This window comes from Suricata suricatta, chromosome 12 (assembly GCF_006229205.1).
Source record: "Suricata suricatta isolate VVHF042 chromosome 12, meerkat_22Aug2017_6uvM2_HiC, whole genome shotgun sequence".
Lineage (NCBI taxonomy): Eukaryota > Metazoa > Chordata > Mammalia > Carnivora > Herpestidae > Suricata > Suricata suricatta.
Genome location: NC_043711.1, coordinates 33,852,802 through 33,870,094, shown reverse-complemented (window position 1 = coordinate 33,870,094; position 17,293 = coordinate 33,852,802). Strand labels below are relative to the sequence as shown.

The 17,293-nt window shown below is 37.7% G+C and overlaps 1 protein-coding gene across 1 annotated transcript in view; it reads left to right on the top strand.

Annotated features, from left to right (window-relative positions):
* Positions 1-17,293, top strand: part of SUCLG2 (succinate-CoA ligase GDP-forming beta subunit) — a 210,900-nt gene that overhangs the window by 88,901 nt on the left and 104,706 nt on the right. The window contains exons 6-7 of the mRNA XM_029917626.1: positions 4,886-4,982; positions 16,240-16,401. Of these exons, the coding sequence (XP_029773486.1) occupies positions 4,886-4,982; positions 16,240-16,401 (259 nt within the window). The remainder of the gene's footprint in view (positions 1-4,885; positions 4,983-16,239; positions 16,402-17,293) is intronic.

Genomic DNA, 17,293 nt, shown 5'->3' with positions numbered 1-17,293 from the left:
TTGGTTGAAAAGACTAAAGCCATAGGAAAGCTGAGGATGACTAAAAATTCATAGATTTGTTAAGTGTGTTTTAGTTACCCTCTATACTATTAGTTTCTGAAACATAAGCACCATGAATTGTCAATATGCAACTTCAGTATTTAAGCTAATGAAAAGTTTTGATGGGCCCAGTTAATAAAAGATCATTAATGCCTCTGGGAATGGTTTTTCCTTCTGGCTAGCATTAAGAACTATGTGTGAACGTTGAGGATATTAGTTCCTGGAATCAAACGAAAATATTTCTAAAATTTTCAAGCTGTTCAAACACTTTTGAAGGTACCTGTAAATTTGTCAGGGTTCGTACATATGGCTCAAAGGATATTTGATTTTAGGCATCCTAATTTTTTAAAATTGCTTAGCAAACAACCTTAAAATAACATTAATTGGTGGCAAAAGAAGAGAAAACAAATAGTGTGTACAGTGCGGTTCTGAACTGAGGAAGTAGGTGGCAGTAGGAAACTGGCTGCCTGTAAGGTAAACAGCAGAATGTTTCCTTTGACTTGCGTTTAATTTATTTCTTAAATTTGAACATGTTTAGAAAACTGGGGAGCTAACCTCAGCTTGCCCCAGGCCCTGCCATTTCCTAGTATCACACCTACTCAGACTGACACACTTTGGCTGCCTAGCCATTGTAGTCATTTACTCGGGTAGCCTCTGGAATAGGGCACGTTCTGTCTCCAAGCCAGGCTGGTTCTCCCTTTTTTTAGATCTTACATTGCAGATTTTATAACACATATCCCTTAGAGCTCTCCCAACACAAATCTAATCATGCTTCAGTCCTGCTCAAAAAAATGCTTATAGTCTGTCTTGGTACAGTAATGAACTGTTATAACAGTAAATACCCCTAACTGCTGTGTTAGTATGTAATTATAGTGGCATTAATGTTTAGAAAATCCAAGCTTTGTGGTAAGCTACATTGATAGAGGCTTAAGAAGTAGTTTTTTTAATGTTCTTTCATGTTTAGTTATTTTTGAGAGAGATATAGCACAAGTGAGGGAGGGGCAGAGAGAGAGGGAGATACAGAATATGAAGCAGGCCCCAGGCTCTGAGCTGCTAGCACAGAACTCAGTGCAGGGCTTGAACCTACAAACTGCGAGATTATAACCTGCGCTGAAGTCGGACACTTAAATGACTGAGCCACCCAGGCGCCCTGAGGCTTAACAAGTTTTGAAGTGACCCAGGTATCCACGGACAAGTAAATGGATCAGCAACGGAAGTTGTTTAGCCTTGAGAAACAGGAAGATTCTGACAGGCATGGACGAACCATGAGGACATAGTGCTAAGTAAAATTAGCCAGTCACAAAAAGATAAATACGATTCTATTTTTCTGAGGTACCTATAGTCATCACATTCATAGTGCTGGAAGATCCAATGGTCATTGTCAGACAATGGGAAGGGAGAATGGGGAGTTGCTGTTTAATGGGTCTAAGGGTTTGAGTTTTGCAAGATGAGAAAGTTCTGGAGCTTGTTTGCATGACACTGTGAATATACTTAACACTGCCAAACTGTACACTTAAAAAATGATTGAGAGCATGAATTTTATAGTATGTGTATGTTTAAAAAGAAGAAAGTTTTAAAGAAGCTGGGATAAGATCTTATATATGTATGTACCCAGAAGTTTTTTCTCTTACGTCGTTTCTCCTTATTCAATGAATCATTAATTGAACCAGTAGTTTATTGTGTGTTGATTCTGCGCGAGGCTGTATGGGTACAGTGGATGCCAAAGTGTCCACAATAGCCATTATGTCTCTTTCATGCAAAACATGGCATGCTCAGACCAATGGCCTAGAAAACTCCCCAAGTACAAATCTAATTGGCGGCAAGTTACATATCAGCTTTGCATTGTAACTCAAAATCCATTTGGATGTTAAAAAAAATAAAAGTAAACATGAAATAAAAGAAATTTTAGAGTATTTGAAAAAATAATTGGAGAATCTCAGAGTGAGGCCACCCCTCTTAAAAGTCTGACCCAAAGCTAGAAGCTCTGAAGGAAGAGTCCCATTATTACTGGTCCATGTGGCAGAAGTAACAGACTTCTAGGTGGAAGGTAAATGTTAAAGGACAAAAGTACTGCAATTTAATGGGGTGAAGAGCTAATTTCCTTCATGTAAGAACCCTTCTTATAACTCAGTGAGAAAAAGACTGAGATCTCAACAGGAAAATGAGCAAAATTACCCGAAAAGGAAATAACAAACGTCTCTTAAGCTCAGAGAATAATATTCAAATTAACTAATAGTAAGAGTAGTTCCAATTAAAGGTCTATATGAGATACCCATTTTTACCTAGCTTACTGGCGAAGAATGATAGCCAATGGTGGTTTGTGTAATGGGAAATGAGTGAGAGCTTTTACCAAGAATTATTTAAGATCATCTTTTATTATTTAAAGTCCCCATACCCCTTTCTTTGCTTCCCTCTGGGGAATTTATCCTTTGGATACACATATAGAGATAGATAAGGCACATTTTTTTAAATTTTTTTTTTTTGCTTTTTATTTATTTTTGAGCGACAGAGAGAGACAGTACGAGCAGGGGAGGGTCAGAGAGAGAAGGAGACACAGAATCAGAAGCAGGCTCCAGACTCCGAGCTATCAGCAAAGAGCCCGACACAGGGCTCGAACCCACGAACCATGAGATCATGACCTGAGCCAAAGCCGGATGCTTAACTGACTGAGCCACCCAGGCACCCCAAGGCACGTTTTAAGTAATGTGAAGTTATTGGAAACCTAATGGCTGTTGTTTAAGACACAGGTAAACTGAATTATGATGCAGTCATTCAATAAGATATTATGTAGTGGTGCCTGGTGGCTCATTCTGTTAAGCTCCTGACTCTTGGTTTCACCTCAGGGTCATGATCTTACGGTTTATGGGTTTGAACCCCATATCAGGCTCCACAATGACTGTGCGGAGCCTTCTTGGGATTCTCTCTGCCCCTTCCCTGCTCACACACAGTTTCTCTCTCAAAATAAGTTTTATAAAACGTAAAAAAAGATATATAGCCACTTACAAGAATAAGATCACTCTGTTTGTGTGGCTGATGAAGGTTCTCTAAACTCTGTTAAGTAAAGAAACAAGGTATAGAACTGAGTTGGTTTTTGTTAAAAAGGTAAATGAAGATATATGTGTACTTGCACATACATAGACTATCTCTCAGTGAAGCACCAGCCAGGAAGGTGGCAGCTGCCAGGTGAGACACAGGGAGCTGTGTGACTGGGGAGTCTGGTGAAGGTTCAAAGGGATGACTCTTGTGTACCTTGGAAATTTTGTCTTGTGTACATCTATTATCAGGCCAGAAAAAAAAAATCAGTATTAAAAAAGATTCAATCTTACATAATATGTTTGTTTATTTATAGCTACTAGGTTTCAAATTATGATTTAAGAAAGTTTATAAATATATATAAAATAAATTAAGAAGATCATGTGAATTTCGTTTCTAGGAGTTCTTCGGTCAGTAGTGGAACGAAGAAAGTATTCTCCGTGTTTACCACAGTGGGACTTTATTCTAGGGAATTGGTTACATGGTGCTTCAAGAGTTGAGAAATTTCAGGGTGGGCAGAGACAAGGGAGAGCTAAGCCATAGCAGGAAGTTGTGGCTCCCTGCATGCTGGAGGAGCTAAGTGAGGCAGTGCTATTTCTGCACCGTGGGATACAGAAGGTAGAACCCTGGTGGACTTCTGGTGGTTGCTTATAGCCAACAGAGGAGAGGCCTCTACAAAGCAAAAGGAGAGGGGTAGAAGTACCCAGCTTTTCCATTTCTCTTACCTCTTGTCTCCTATCCCTGCCTTCCCTTGGCTGAACTGAGCTGGAAACCATCTAGCCCAGGGGTTTTGGAAACAGCCTACAAGTGTCAGCTCCCCTGATATACATAATAGGGATGGAGAAAAGCCAGAACCAGATTCGAGGGCAAAAATGCAGGGCAGGAGCAATACACAGAAATATTGTCAAAGGAAAATCATGGCTAGGCAACAATAAAAAATAATTTAAAAAATTTAATAACAAGATGGAGCCAAGCATGAGGCTGATCCCCAACATTCAGCCATAACTACAGTCTTGCTGGGTTGCATCACAGGCTGTGTTCACTACAAGTGAGCTTTCCAGGGTAGTGTCAGGCCTCATCTGTGATGTCTTCCCCTTACCCCTGTTGACACAATGCCAGCATCCTGTGACATAGGCCATTAATAAAAGTTGGTTGAAAACAATGAATGGGTGAGTGAATGCCAAGCAGCCTTGAGAAAAATGAAGTCAGGGCATAACATCAAGGAAACTTGGAATACTGTTGGTTCTTTGTGGCTTATGCCCTTGGGGCAAACTGTTTAGTTTGATAGAACCTGGCTGTTTAGTAACTGCACCCTGTAGGACTTTCATCTTCCTGTCTTGCAACATTTTCCATTAGACACCCAGTAATTGTTGTTTCACATAATAAGGAAAACCTGGTCATTATAAACTCTCAAAATCATGTTTACCTTTTACTTAAATGGAGATTTTTATATTTATTATAAAATATATTTTTATATTATTGATGGTGACTCATACTATGGCTCATACTACATCATAGCTTGGCTAATAGGGGCATGAAAATTTATGAAAAGGTTAACAACGTTTTTTAGGCTGTACTGAAAATCTCTTGTTTTCATGATAATGGTCTTTTCTGGTATCTGGAGGAAAGTTGAGCAATTCCTTCTAATGAATAGCAGTGGAAATTAAAATAATTATGCTTTTCTCTTTTTCCCTTCAGAAAACCTAACTGAACATAAAGACATAACTTAGTATTTTTAAGGTTTCATTAATCCAGCAAAATAAATGTTCTTTTACTGCTTTGGTGTAATTTCATTGTACTTGATCTCATTTAGGCTGCAGATCAAATTAAGAAGCTGTATAATCTTTTCCTGAAAATTGATGCCACTCAGGTGGAAGTGAATCCCTTTGGTGAAACCCCAGAAGGACAAGGTAACCAAAAACAACAACAACAAAAAAGAAAAGAATGAAAGAAAGAAACAAATGAATATAATTGTTTATGCAAACTATGAATTAACTTGTACAAAAGTAGTAGCCTCAGGGAAAGCTCCTTGTGTTAAATAACATCCATCCACCAGCACCCCCTTGTTTTTTTAGGGCTATTCTTGCTTATACAGTGGTAAAATTTTGGGTAGAAATAGCCTCTGCATTGGGGTGTAATGAATGCATCTGCTTTTTATGGAGCTAGAAATGCTTGAGGAGTTTTAGTTAGCCTAAATCTGTACAAATGCACTTTGTGCTACCCGCTGGGTTTACATCATCATGATGAAACCCTAGTGCCCACCATCCAACTCCTTCACCTTCCTTAGTTACCAGCCTCTGATTCAGGTGGGAGAAGATTTTCCCCACCTTCCCGTGTGGGGAAGGTTTTTTCCTACCTGTCAGGTAATTATGAAGTAGAAAGAACTGTTTTCTATTCAGCATCTGCCACCATTTCACCGTGTCTTGCATACAGCTAGTATTTGGTGAGTTTGTATTAATTCGATAGCAAAAGCTTGTGAATATATCTGTGTTTAGTAAAAGACAAAAAATTTATGTGGTCTGAAGAGAAACCAGAGTATTATATGTCTGTGTTTAAAGATAGATGCTGTGATATCAGGCGGATAGGATATGGATACCAGAATGTAGGTTCCACAAACCTTGTCTTATTTTTTTTAAGCAAATTTCATCCCCAGTATCTTGTATGCTGTCTTATGCCATCTAGCATTTTGTGGGCAGTTCGTGAAGAGGGATTTGCCATTGGGTTGGTAAATGAGGTGATCTGTTATGTGCAAATACAACTAACTTGTAAGCCAAGGTGGACAGTATATTGCTTTACAAAGGGGCCTGAGTTCAAATTCCGGGTCTGCCATGTTCTGGCCACAGAACTGGGCTAAGCCTTGGAGTTTGTTTTTTGTTTTGTTTCTTACTCCAAAGGGGTGGTAAAGATGGTAACTATTGGGGCACATGGGTGGCTCATTTGGTCAAGCGTCCCACTTTGGCTCAGGTCATGATCTCGCAGTTCATGGGTTCATGTCCTGCATCGGGCTCTGCACTGACAGCTCAGAGCCTGGAGCCTATCTTAGGAGTCTGTGTCTCCCTCTCTGACCCTCCCCTGCTCATGCTGTCTCTCTCTCTCTCTCTCTCTCTCTCTCTCTCTCTCTCTCTCTCTCTCAAGAAGAAGAAATAATAAGAAAAAATGGTAACTCTCATACAGAGTGGTTGTCGAAGGAGGTGACTGGGCTTTGTGTAAGCATCCACTGTTGCACACAAAATAGACCAGCCCCAGACATTCATAAATGTTCCTCTTCTCAGGTAGTTCAGGGAAAACTCCCAACAAACACTACTCCAGAAGCAGATGGCTTCTACGAAATTCTACTAAACATTTAAATAAGAGTTAATACCTATTTTTCTCAAACTATTTCAAAAGTCAGAAGAGGAAGGAAAGCTTTCATATTTGTTCTGTAGGCTAGCATTACCTTGATACAAAAACTAGGTAAAGATACTACAAAAAGGGGTGCCTGGGTGGCTCAGTGGGTTAAGCATTTGGCTTTGGCTCATGTCATGATCTCACAGTTCATGGTTTCGAGCCCCGCATCAGGCTCTGTGCTGACAGCTAGCTCAGAGCCTGGAGACTGCTTATGATTCTGTATCTCCCTCTCTCTCTGACCCTCCCCTGCTTGCGCTGTCTCTGTCTCTCAAAAATAAACAAAAATATTTAAAAAATTTAAAAAAAGATACTACAAATAAAGTATGGTACTGGTACAAAAATAGAGGCATAGATGAAAGGTATAGAAATATACCCATGAATATAGGGTCAATTATTTTACAACAAAGGAGATAAGAATATAAAATGGGAAAAAAGTTTCTTCAAAAATGGTGTTGGGAAAACCAGTCAACTGCTTCAAAATAATGAAATTGCATCGACTTTCTTACACCATACACAAAAACAAGCTTGAAGTGGATTAAAAATCTAAATGTAAGACCTGAAGTCATGAAAAAAATCCTAAAAGAAAGTACAGGCAGTAATTTTCCTGACATTGCTGTACAAATATTTTTCTAAGTATGTCTCCTAAGGCAAGAGAAACAGAAGTGAAAATAAGCTACTAGGTTACATCAAAATAAAAAGCTTTTACACAGCAAAGGAAACCATAAACAAAACAAACAGATGCAAATGATGTATCTGATGAAGGGTTAATATCCAAAATATATAAAGAACTTATACAATTCAACACCCAAAAGACTAAGCCAATTAAAAATGGGCAAAAGACATGAACAGATGTTTCTCCAAAGAAGGCGTACTGATGACCAACAGACACAAGAAAACACATTTAACGTCACTCATCATCAGGGGAAAAAATCAGAACCACAATGAGATATCACTTCACACCTTTCAGAATGGCTAAAATAGAAAATGCAAGAAACCAGTATATGTGAGGATATGGGGAAAAAGGAACCCTTGTGCACTGTTGGTGGGAATGCAAACTGGTGTACCCACCATGGAAAACAATGAGGAAGTTCTTCAAAAATTTAAAAATAGAATGACCATATGACCCAGGAAATCCACTACTGGATATTTATTTACCCAAAGAAAATGAAAACACAAAATCAAAAGTATGTGAGTCACCACATGTACCCCTGTGTTTATTGTAGCATTATTCACAATAGCCAAGATATGGAAGCAACTCAAATGTCCATCTATAGAGGAGTGGATAAAGAAGTGGTGTGTGTATGTATGTGTGGTGTGTGTGTGTGTACACACACATAAACATATATATACACACATACGCATAAGTATATATACACATACACGTGCATATATACATACAGTGGAATATTGCTCAGCCATAAAAATGAATGGAATCTTGCCCTTTGCAACATGGATGGATCTAGAAGGTATAATGCTAAGTGAGTGAATTCAGAGAAAGACAAGTACCTTATGCTTTTACTCACATGTGGAATTTAATAAAGAAAACAAATAAAAAGAGACTAACAAAAAAACAGACTCTTAAATACAGAAAAGAAACTGGTGGTTACCAGAAGGGAGGTAGGTGTGGGATATAAGTGAAATAGGTGAAAGGGACTAAGAAGACACTCATTGTGATGAGCACTGAGTAGTTGTTGAGTCACTGTATCATATACCTGAAACTAATATAAAACCGTATGCTAATTATACTGGAGTTTAAAAAAAAATACAAAATGGGGACAATAATAGTACCTACCATAGAGGGTTGTTACAAGGGTAATGTTCTTAGACCAAAGCATAGCATATAGTAAGAAGTACAAAAGCATTAGCTGTTATTATTTTATTATTTCTTATCCTTCTGAAAATTGAACAAGGTAATAGATTTTGAAAGTAAAATGTCATACAAAAATTAAGATGTTTAAAATTGTAATTGTCACCAACTGGACTTAAACTGATGAAAAATAGCCCTCAATTCCCTCCACAAGTCTTGTGGCATTTCTGGTGGAAGCCTCTGTATTCTTCTATTGAATTTTCCATTTTCATTGACAATAGTTACGATAGCTATAAAAAAAAAGAGTAATCAGAAAAGATATGGACTTCGTCTTTTTACCGATTTTTCTCTATTATTTTTTTTTAATATTTCAGGTTAGGATAGACAAATAGATGTATTTAGGAAGCCATTGAAATAATAGTGTACACATGTGACCCACCAGATTTTTATTTGGTGGGTCATTGTAAGCAAACTACCTTTATTTGTAAATATTTTAAAATTCTGTTTAACTATAAAATTCAGTATTTTATATATAGAGGAAGCAAATGGAAGAAAAATCTTTTTTGAACTATGACATAGTGTACTGTGATATACTTTTACATACATTCTTTTCTATTACTTACAGCAACTCTAAAAAATAAGAGAAGGAGTTATCCCCATTTTACAGAGGATTGAAAATTAATGTGACTCCACCGTAGATATCTAGTTCCTGAAGCTGGTATTTAAACCCATGTCTCTCTCAGTACAGTGTATATGTTGGCTTTGACATACCAGACTGCCTTCTTTTCTACCCTTTTTTGCTCTTTAAACTATTAATTTACTTTTATCAAAGTGATCTAAATATAGTCTCCAGTTTGGGAATATTAGTCAAAGTCATGCTGCATTGAGTGGCTTTTAATTAATCTAAGAAACAAAAGAGAAGGAAGTTCAGTTTAAGTTTTCAAAGTTCATGGCTTGCTTTTCAAACTAGTATGCATAAGCAACCTGGTTACTTCATATTTAAAAAAATGGAAATTTAGCCAAGGAGTTGGATAAAAATCAGGCTATAATAGTACTTTCATTTAACCCTTTGGTAAGGCGTCAGTCACAGGTTATAAAGGTGCAAGAAATTTTTCCTGGAGTGTATCTGTAAAAACTCAGGAAATAGGAAGTGTTTAGTTTTTAATTATCAAGAGAAAGGAAAAGGAGTTATCCTGAAATATATTTCGTGTATACAGTTCATTAAAGCATAAGTCTTATGTGATATTTTTAAGAGCAAAATTATCTTTAGCTATTAATTTGTTCATTGTACCATAAAAGTTCAGCTATTGAATTATAATCACAATTAAATGAGTATGTTGGTTTATAACTCTAATGAGCAGTAGTCAAATTAAACCCAATTAGGAAACAGTGATTAATGACCAAATGTACAAATTGATCTTCATCATTGTCACAAATCCCTAAAGCAATCCTTTATTTAGGAGCTGTAAAAAAATAATTTATATATCCTAACAGTATTAATAATCTTAATATTTATAATGTGAATATTTTTTTCCATTTAGGTCAGTTATAGCAGTCTATAATATTTCACATTAAAATTGTAATTTAATAATGACTCTTAATTTAGAAGTTTAAGGAGCTTGGCATCACACCAGACATTTTTACTTTAAACATATTCATTGCAGAGCTTCTTTGTAAGAGAATTTCTTCCATTTTCCATTGGTTAATGAGGAACATTTTTAAAAAATCCAGATGATTCATCATTTATTTGCACAACACACATCACCTGGCTGAATAAAGAATGGTGATCTTGATAACATCTATGCTACTAGGTCACCTATGGGAAATTTTTAATGTGGAGAAAAAAACTGCAGTCCAGAAATTACTTTTTCCAATGTGATTAATAATTTGAGTCAAAGAATATAATTTGGCATTATTGACTGTAATGTAATTACTGACTCTTAGCTGGAATTATAATGGCTGTTAGTGACCGAAACCTGTATCAGTCTGGTTTTTGTTGAAAAATTTCCAGGTCAGGGAGGGATACTTATTTTCCTTATGTAACAGAGAAGTTTGCAGAGAGGACTGGTTTAGGGCATGAAGGGGAGGGAGTAGGGATACTCTGATCTTCCAGCCCGGCTTGCCTCAGAATTAGCTTCTCTGTCGGCCGGGCTCTCCGAAGGAGCAACCAAGATGGCTCCCAGTTTTCATTCTCCTCCAGCAACCATAGCAATCCTTCCAAATGCTTCTGACTGGCCTGATTCTGTGTGGGTCTCATACCCATATCTAGACCAGTCACTGAGCTGGAAGCACATGTATAGGAGAAAGACATCTTCTCAATGCAGAAAGGGACACTGAGTCACCACATGTCACCAGATTGGCCCAACCTTTATTGACATGAAAGTAAACTGTTAATTAAATAGTCAGAGATAAATTAACTGTTTTCCTTGCTTGTCCAGCTGCATTGCCAGAATTAATTCATTAAATGTGTGGCCAAGTTAGAAGCATGGTTTTATCATTATCTATATATCTACCTATCATGCATTCATTCATCTATTTAGCAAGCTGCTATGTGATTTTATGTTCCATTTCATTTCTTCCCACTTTCAGGCAGATCTGCCTGCACACAGACTTCTTTCTTTGGTGTCTTTAGTGTTTATCAGTGAGGAGAATGAGCATATTGTCCCCCCAGGAGATGTTTGCCCATGTCTAGAAACTTTTTTATTGAGATATAATTGACACAAACATTGTATTAGTTTCAGGTGTACAACACAGTGATTCCATGTGTTCACCACAGTGAATCTAGGTAATATCCATTTCCGTTTATTACACTTGGGAATGCAGGATGCTACTTGCCTCTCATATGTAGAGGCCAGAGATGTTGTGCTGTGCACAGCACAGTGCCCTACAATAGAAAACGATTTCACCTAACCTGCCAGTAAGTCCTGAGAATTCCTGCTCTAATGCATTTTTGTCATTTGGAGCCCAAATCCATTCACCAAGCAAAAGGGATGAAACCCAATTTGAAACAGTGACTACCTGGCCAAGACTCCATGAGAGCTAAGGGTGAGTGATCCAAAGTTAATTCGCACATCAAATCCCTTTCTTGCTTCAGATGAATTTCCCTAAATAGCCACCCTGTTGCTTCATATTAGCAAGTGCCCATGTTGTTGGTGGGTGTTCTCTCTGTTTCTCTCTTTATACACAAGACTCTATTTTCAAGAACATGTTCAGTTCTCTACCTTCACCCAAATCCCCCTCCTGCCTCGTATCTATTTTCTCTTTCCCAGCAACTCCAGAAAAGTTCTAAAAAGTATACAACTCTCGGAGCATCACAATTTAATGAAAAGTGGGACTAATTTGAAAGTATCAGCATTTTAAGGCCATCTTGGCAAGGTGCATTTCAGTAGCACATTATGGTTACTTATCACAAATCAAATACAGTGCCTTGCTTGCAGATGGATTATTTTTCAAACTAATTATGACAAACTCATTTCCTGCTGTTTTTATGTTTCTTTTTATGTGTGAGTCTCCCCTCTGAAATGTAGTTTTCTTTTGTTTAATTCTGAAGCACATTCTTCTGTTGAAACTCTGGGGTCAGAGGCTGCTAACTGCCAGTCAGGTTCTTCATCTAGGTTGGTGAATTAGCAGCTCATAGAATCTCACAGCAGTAAACAAAAAAACCAAAACGCCCTGTGAATATAAGTACTGCAGCTTTCTTTGATATTTGTTCAGAAGGAAAATTCATTTGTATAATCTATCAAGCATGTAACAATGTGCTTTTGATGGTGAAAATTGTTTTATAAATATTAATAGGTATATTTTTTCACCCACTTTGTACACAGAATGGCCTTTGTTCAGGATGAATTTTCTATGGAATTGAAGTTTCATTAATGTGACACTCAAAATCTTATGTTTGAACCAAGACCAGTACTTCCAAACATACATTTTACCATAGTCTGTTGTTTTAATAAATTAAAAAGCTAAGGTTTGAGCAAGCAGGTTTATTTTATTGCCCTGCTGTTGACATAGACATCAATCCATTTTTAACATGCTCACTCTAAAAGTGTAGTTGGACAGGTCTTACAGGGGGAAATAAGCGTGTCAGAGTCCATCAATATTCAGGGATTAAGCCACTCCTTTTGTGCAAGCTGCAAGTTTTTGTTTATTTTTCCTGTTCTGCTTTTTTTGTTTTCATGCCAGATGCACTTTTCTAAGTTTCTCTTACACTGTAATAAGTATGGTAACTGGGGCTATAGCAACAGGAGAAGCGTGACTTGGTGATTGGTAGTGTTTTTCTGTAAAGGGCCATAGAGTCTCTGTTTTAAGGAGTTAGCTCTGCTATTGTCTTGGGACAGCAACCACTGAAATATATAAATGAATGCGTGTGGCTGCACTCCCGTCAAACCATATTTACAAAAACAGCGAGTTGTCCCAACAACTGTACTTTGCCACCCTCTGACTTAGATTCTCATTTGGGGCTATTTTATACCAATCTTTAGCCACACTGGTCTTCCACAAAGGTGTGGGGTGATTTGAAGGTCATCAAAGGCATCTCTTCCTTTAGACAAAAATCTCCTTCTCCATCAGTTACAACCTGAAAGGGCAACCATTAAAATCCTTCCTGTGGGAAATTCATATGTATTCTGAATATGGCATTTCATTGAAAATCATCGGTAAATTGTACATCTGTAAACTCCAGTAGGCATTAGATTCAGTTTACCGTAAATAGAAATCTAGGGTTATGAGGGAATGGGACCAAGTTACAGGTCATTTCTAGTGATAGGAAAAGGGGAGAATCTAGCCTGGGCTGCAGCATTGGGAGGCTGAGGGTAAGAAAGAACTGTGTGGGTGGAGTATGGCGGTGATGATAATAATAACAACCAGTGAGTGCCATCTGTCTGTGCTACTAAGTGCTTTGCACACAGTCTCTGCTTGCACCAACACCATCCAGTCGAAAATATTCTGGTCCCCATTTTATAGACAAGACCACTGGGCTTAAGAGCAGTGATGATGGAAGTGCCTGACTAGGAAGTGTTTGGTTGTAATTCATACCTAGGTGAGTGTGATGCCAGAGTTTACTAAGAGGTGAAGGTCAAGGAAAAATGTCCAGGTGATATGGTGTTATAAACTGGGATAGTAAGGCAGAAAAGCACTTTGTATGTTTGGGACCACTTTAAAAATATTAAGCAATATTAAACAATGAAGGCTTTTAGGGTGACCATTCAGTTTTGGAACACCCTTCTTAACTTCCTATTTATCTGTTATTTCTAACTTCTAAAGCACTTGAATATAACATACATTGACCTAGGTGTGTCCTTAGTTTTCTCTACAGAGATGGGACAAATAGCCACTCTAGATAGGCCATTTATCCCACAAGTATGATACCTGTATATACACCTTTAGTTCTTCCTAAGTACCCCCTTTATCCCACAGTCACCATCTTCAAGCTCTGGTTTAACTCTATATAAAGTTTTCAGGGTGTGGTTCTCAAATAGTGAACTCATTTCTGGACTTGGCATATAAAACATGCCCCCTGAGGAAAGAGCATTTTTTTTGAAAATCTGGTTTCGCAGAGGTTAGGTCAGACTGCCTTCTGCCTTTGCATACGTATCCATTAATTATGTTCCAGGAAGTAGCTTGGAACTGTAGTCTTTTTGTAAGGGGCAAAGATCAATCTGGACCTATTTTGACTTATTAGTTTATTGATCTAGGCCAAGAATTCTTTTATTTGAAACTTTTTCAGTTAGGAAGTCAATTTGACAGCCTTTGTCCATTCATTTTGAAGGTGTCAGTTACAAATAGTCTTGCCAGTGAGTAATGGAGGAGCTAAAATTACTAATAAATTAATTAAAATGTATTTATAAGCCTAGTGGAATGCCAAGAATGAAGTTGCTTTCCTATTGATTATTATAGTCATTAACTGCTGACGAAATGCCATTGTAGCCAGCAGAGAACGTTGGCCAATTCCTTGGGTAATTGTAGGATTCCATCATTAAGATGGCAGCATTCTGGACAGTAATTACTCAGTTGTGTGGGTAAAGTGGTTGGACATTTTGTGGCAAGACTAAGGATCCTGGCAGACATTAATTTCTGTATAAGATTCTCTCTTGTCAGTCAGTGTTACTTTAAATAATTTGTGGTTTGAGCTTTTATTTATGCCAAGTATTCTTAGAGGTTAATATGCTAGTTTTGCATAGACTTGTATCAACGTGCTTAATTTTTATGGTGAAGAGACCCTTGTAAAAAGCCTCTATGTAGGGTCTGTAACTCTAGGATGTTGTAATGTAACAATATTTTCTTGTTAGCAACTGGGAATAACAGCCTGTGGTCATTGCTTTTGAGAGAAATATTGCAGGGTGGTTGTTCCCCTTTGAAGAGGTTGGTGCCTATCAGCAGTGCTGGGGGGAGAATGGGTAATTTCTCTAAAGTCTAGGTCAAAAATCCCTGCCTATCAATATCTCAAGTAAAGTAAAAGAAGGTTATAATGGAATGTCATCATAGACAACTAATTTCTACCCTAAGAGATATAATAAGAGGGGTCAGATTCCAGGATACCTGTATGCCACCCCTCCCCATTACAGAATCTCCCTGAGTGTTCATACAGAAGGTATCCTGTGAATCAGTGAAAGTGCTGTTTCCTTGGTCCATCCATATCACCCAGTGAGTTTCAACTGTATCCAAGTCTCTTGGCCTTTGAGAGAGTTAGAGATTTTGCCTTCACCGGAGAGTAGAGACAGTAGTGCTGATAATGCCTAGATCACCATATCTGATCAGTTTTGGTCTCTTAGTGTTTTATAACTTGAATCAAAAGAGTCATATCCTGCATATATTAAGATGATGGTCTTGGTTTAAGCAGACTCCAGAGTAGGTATATCAGCAGTTTAGGGATTGTTGTTTCCATTGTCCAAATAAAAAAACTGAGGCCCAGAGAGGAAGTAGGTTATTATTATTATTTTTTAATCAAGTTACAGAGTTAGTTAAGAATCAAAAACTATTGATTCTGGGACACCTGGGTGGTCCAATTGTTTAAGTGTCTGACTCTTTTTAAAGATTTTTTTTTAACATTTATTCATTTTTTTTTTTTGAGAGACAGAGAGTCAGTGGGGGAGGGGCAGAGAGAGACATATAAACAGAAATCTGAAGCAGGCTCCAGGCTCTGAGCTGTCATCACAGAGCCCAGAGCAGGCCTTTAACTCAGAAACCATGAGATCATGGCCTGAGCAGAAGTCAGCTGCTTAACCCACTAGCCACCCAGGCATCCGGGTGTCTGACTCTTGATTAGGGCTCAGCTCATGATCTCCAAATGTGTGAGACTGAGCCAGCAGATACCAGGCTCCACACTGGCAGCAAGGAGCCTGGTTGGAATTCTCTCTGTCTCTCTCTCTTTGTCTCTCCCTGCTCATGCATGCGTATGTGCTGTCTGTTTCTCTCTCTAAATAAACATTTTTTAAAAAACCCCAAAAAACTATTGATTCTCACTCAGTGTTCTTTCCAGGAAATCTTTCAGAAATATTAGGATACTGATTAAATAAAAATTTCACTTTGGAGCATCAGAAGGACAAAAGAGGACAGTGGGATTAAGCGTTATAATCCAGTTTCTTTTTGCATAGAAGGTAAAGGTGATGAATGGTGGTTAAATACTAAAAAGGAATGTAATAAAAATGGCAAATGAAATCTGTATGTGTCTTTGGCAGTCTATAACTTGTAATGGGTGACCGCAGTTTATATTACTATTTTATTAAACAGAGACTAACAGGTATAAATTACTATGCCCTTTATTAGAACGTAAATCTCTTGAGAACAGGGTCTATGCCATAATCCTCTTTGTAGTCCTAAAATTTAAGATCAAGGAAGCCATAACCACTTCTCCGACCTGTATCATGAGGAAAAAAGGGCAGTGTTTTATTTTTCTTTCTCCCGTGCTTGCTAGCTTGGGGAGCGAGTTTATAGATTTTTACAGGATATTCATGTGTGTGCCTTTTTCCCTTTAGTTGTCTGCTTTGATGCAAAGATAAATTTTGATGACAACGCAGAATTTCGACAAAAGGACATATTTGCTATGGACGACAAATCAGAGAATGAGCCCATTGAAAACGAAGCTGCCAAATATGATCTAAAATATATAGGACTTGATGGGAACATTGCCTGCTTTGGTAAGAAAGTAGTTCTATCAAAAGAATGATTTATAGGTTTTTGCAGAATTTAGGAGCTCCTGATTTCTGAACCTTTCTGAACTGTTATTTCCTAATAGCCAGTAAAAATAGGAGGTTTTTTGTTTGTTTGTTGTTTGTTTTGTAGCCATAAGTCTTAGGAAACAATTTGGAGTTTATTCCCAAAGTGCATTTTGCTCAGCAGTCACTGTTTCAAAGTAGGGTTTCTCAAGTCTGGCACATTTTGACATTCTGAGAAGAGGGGGTGGGGGCTGTACATTATAAAATCTTTAGCAGTGTCCCCTGGCCTTTAGGGACCATTGATAACCAAAAATGTCGCGACAGCCAAAAATGTCTCCCAACACTGCCAAATATCTTCTGGTCAACAAAATCACCCCAGTTGAGAAATGCTATGTTAAAGCATCTCAGTTAAATTTTGCATCCCAAAAATGGGAACCTTTACTACTCCAGTCAGTGCTAATATGCTAGGAACTATTCTTGAAATTTGGGTTTAAGATAAAATTTCTCAGAGGAAGTGGAAGAGAACATACACTTGAATCATTATACTCCAGTTTCGGCTTTTATGATCACCAAATGACAAAATGTTTAATCCATTATCCAGTGTATTAATAAAACAATTGATTTTATCATACTCATCTAAATTTGTGAAAATGGCTTATTCAGCTGAGATAAGAATGGGTCTATAGAGGCAATACAATTTCAGTTATTGTCCACAGCTTATAGAACTGAGATTTATACACATCTGTGTTTCTGGTGGAATCAATTCATTGCACTGGAAAGTGAGGTCTTAATCTTAATGGATTAAAATAAAGAAGATTTGTAGCTCATTAAGCCAACAGTATTATTATATTCAGAACTGAACAGAGCTCATCCA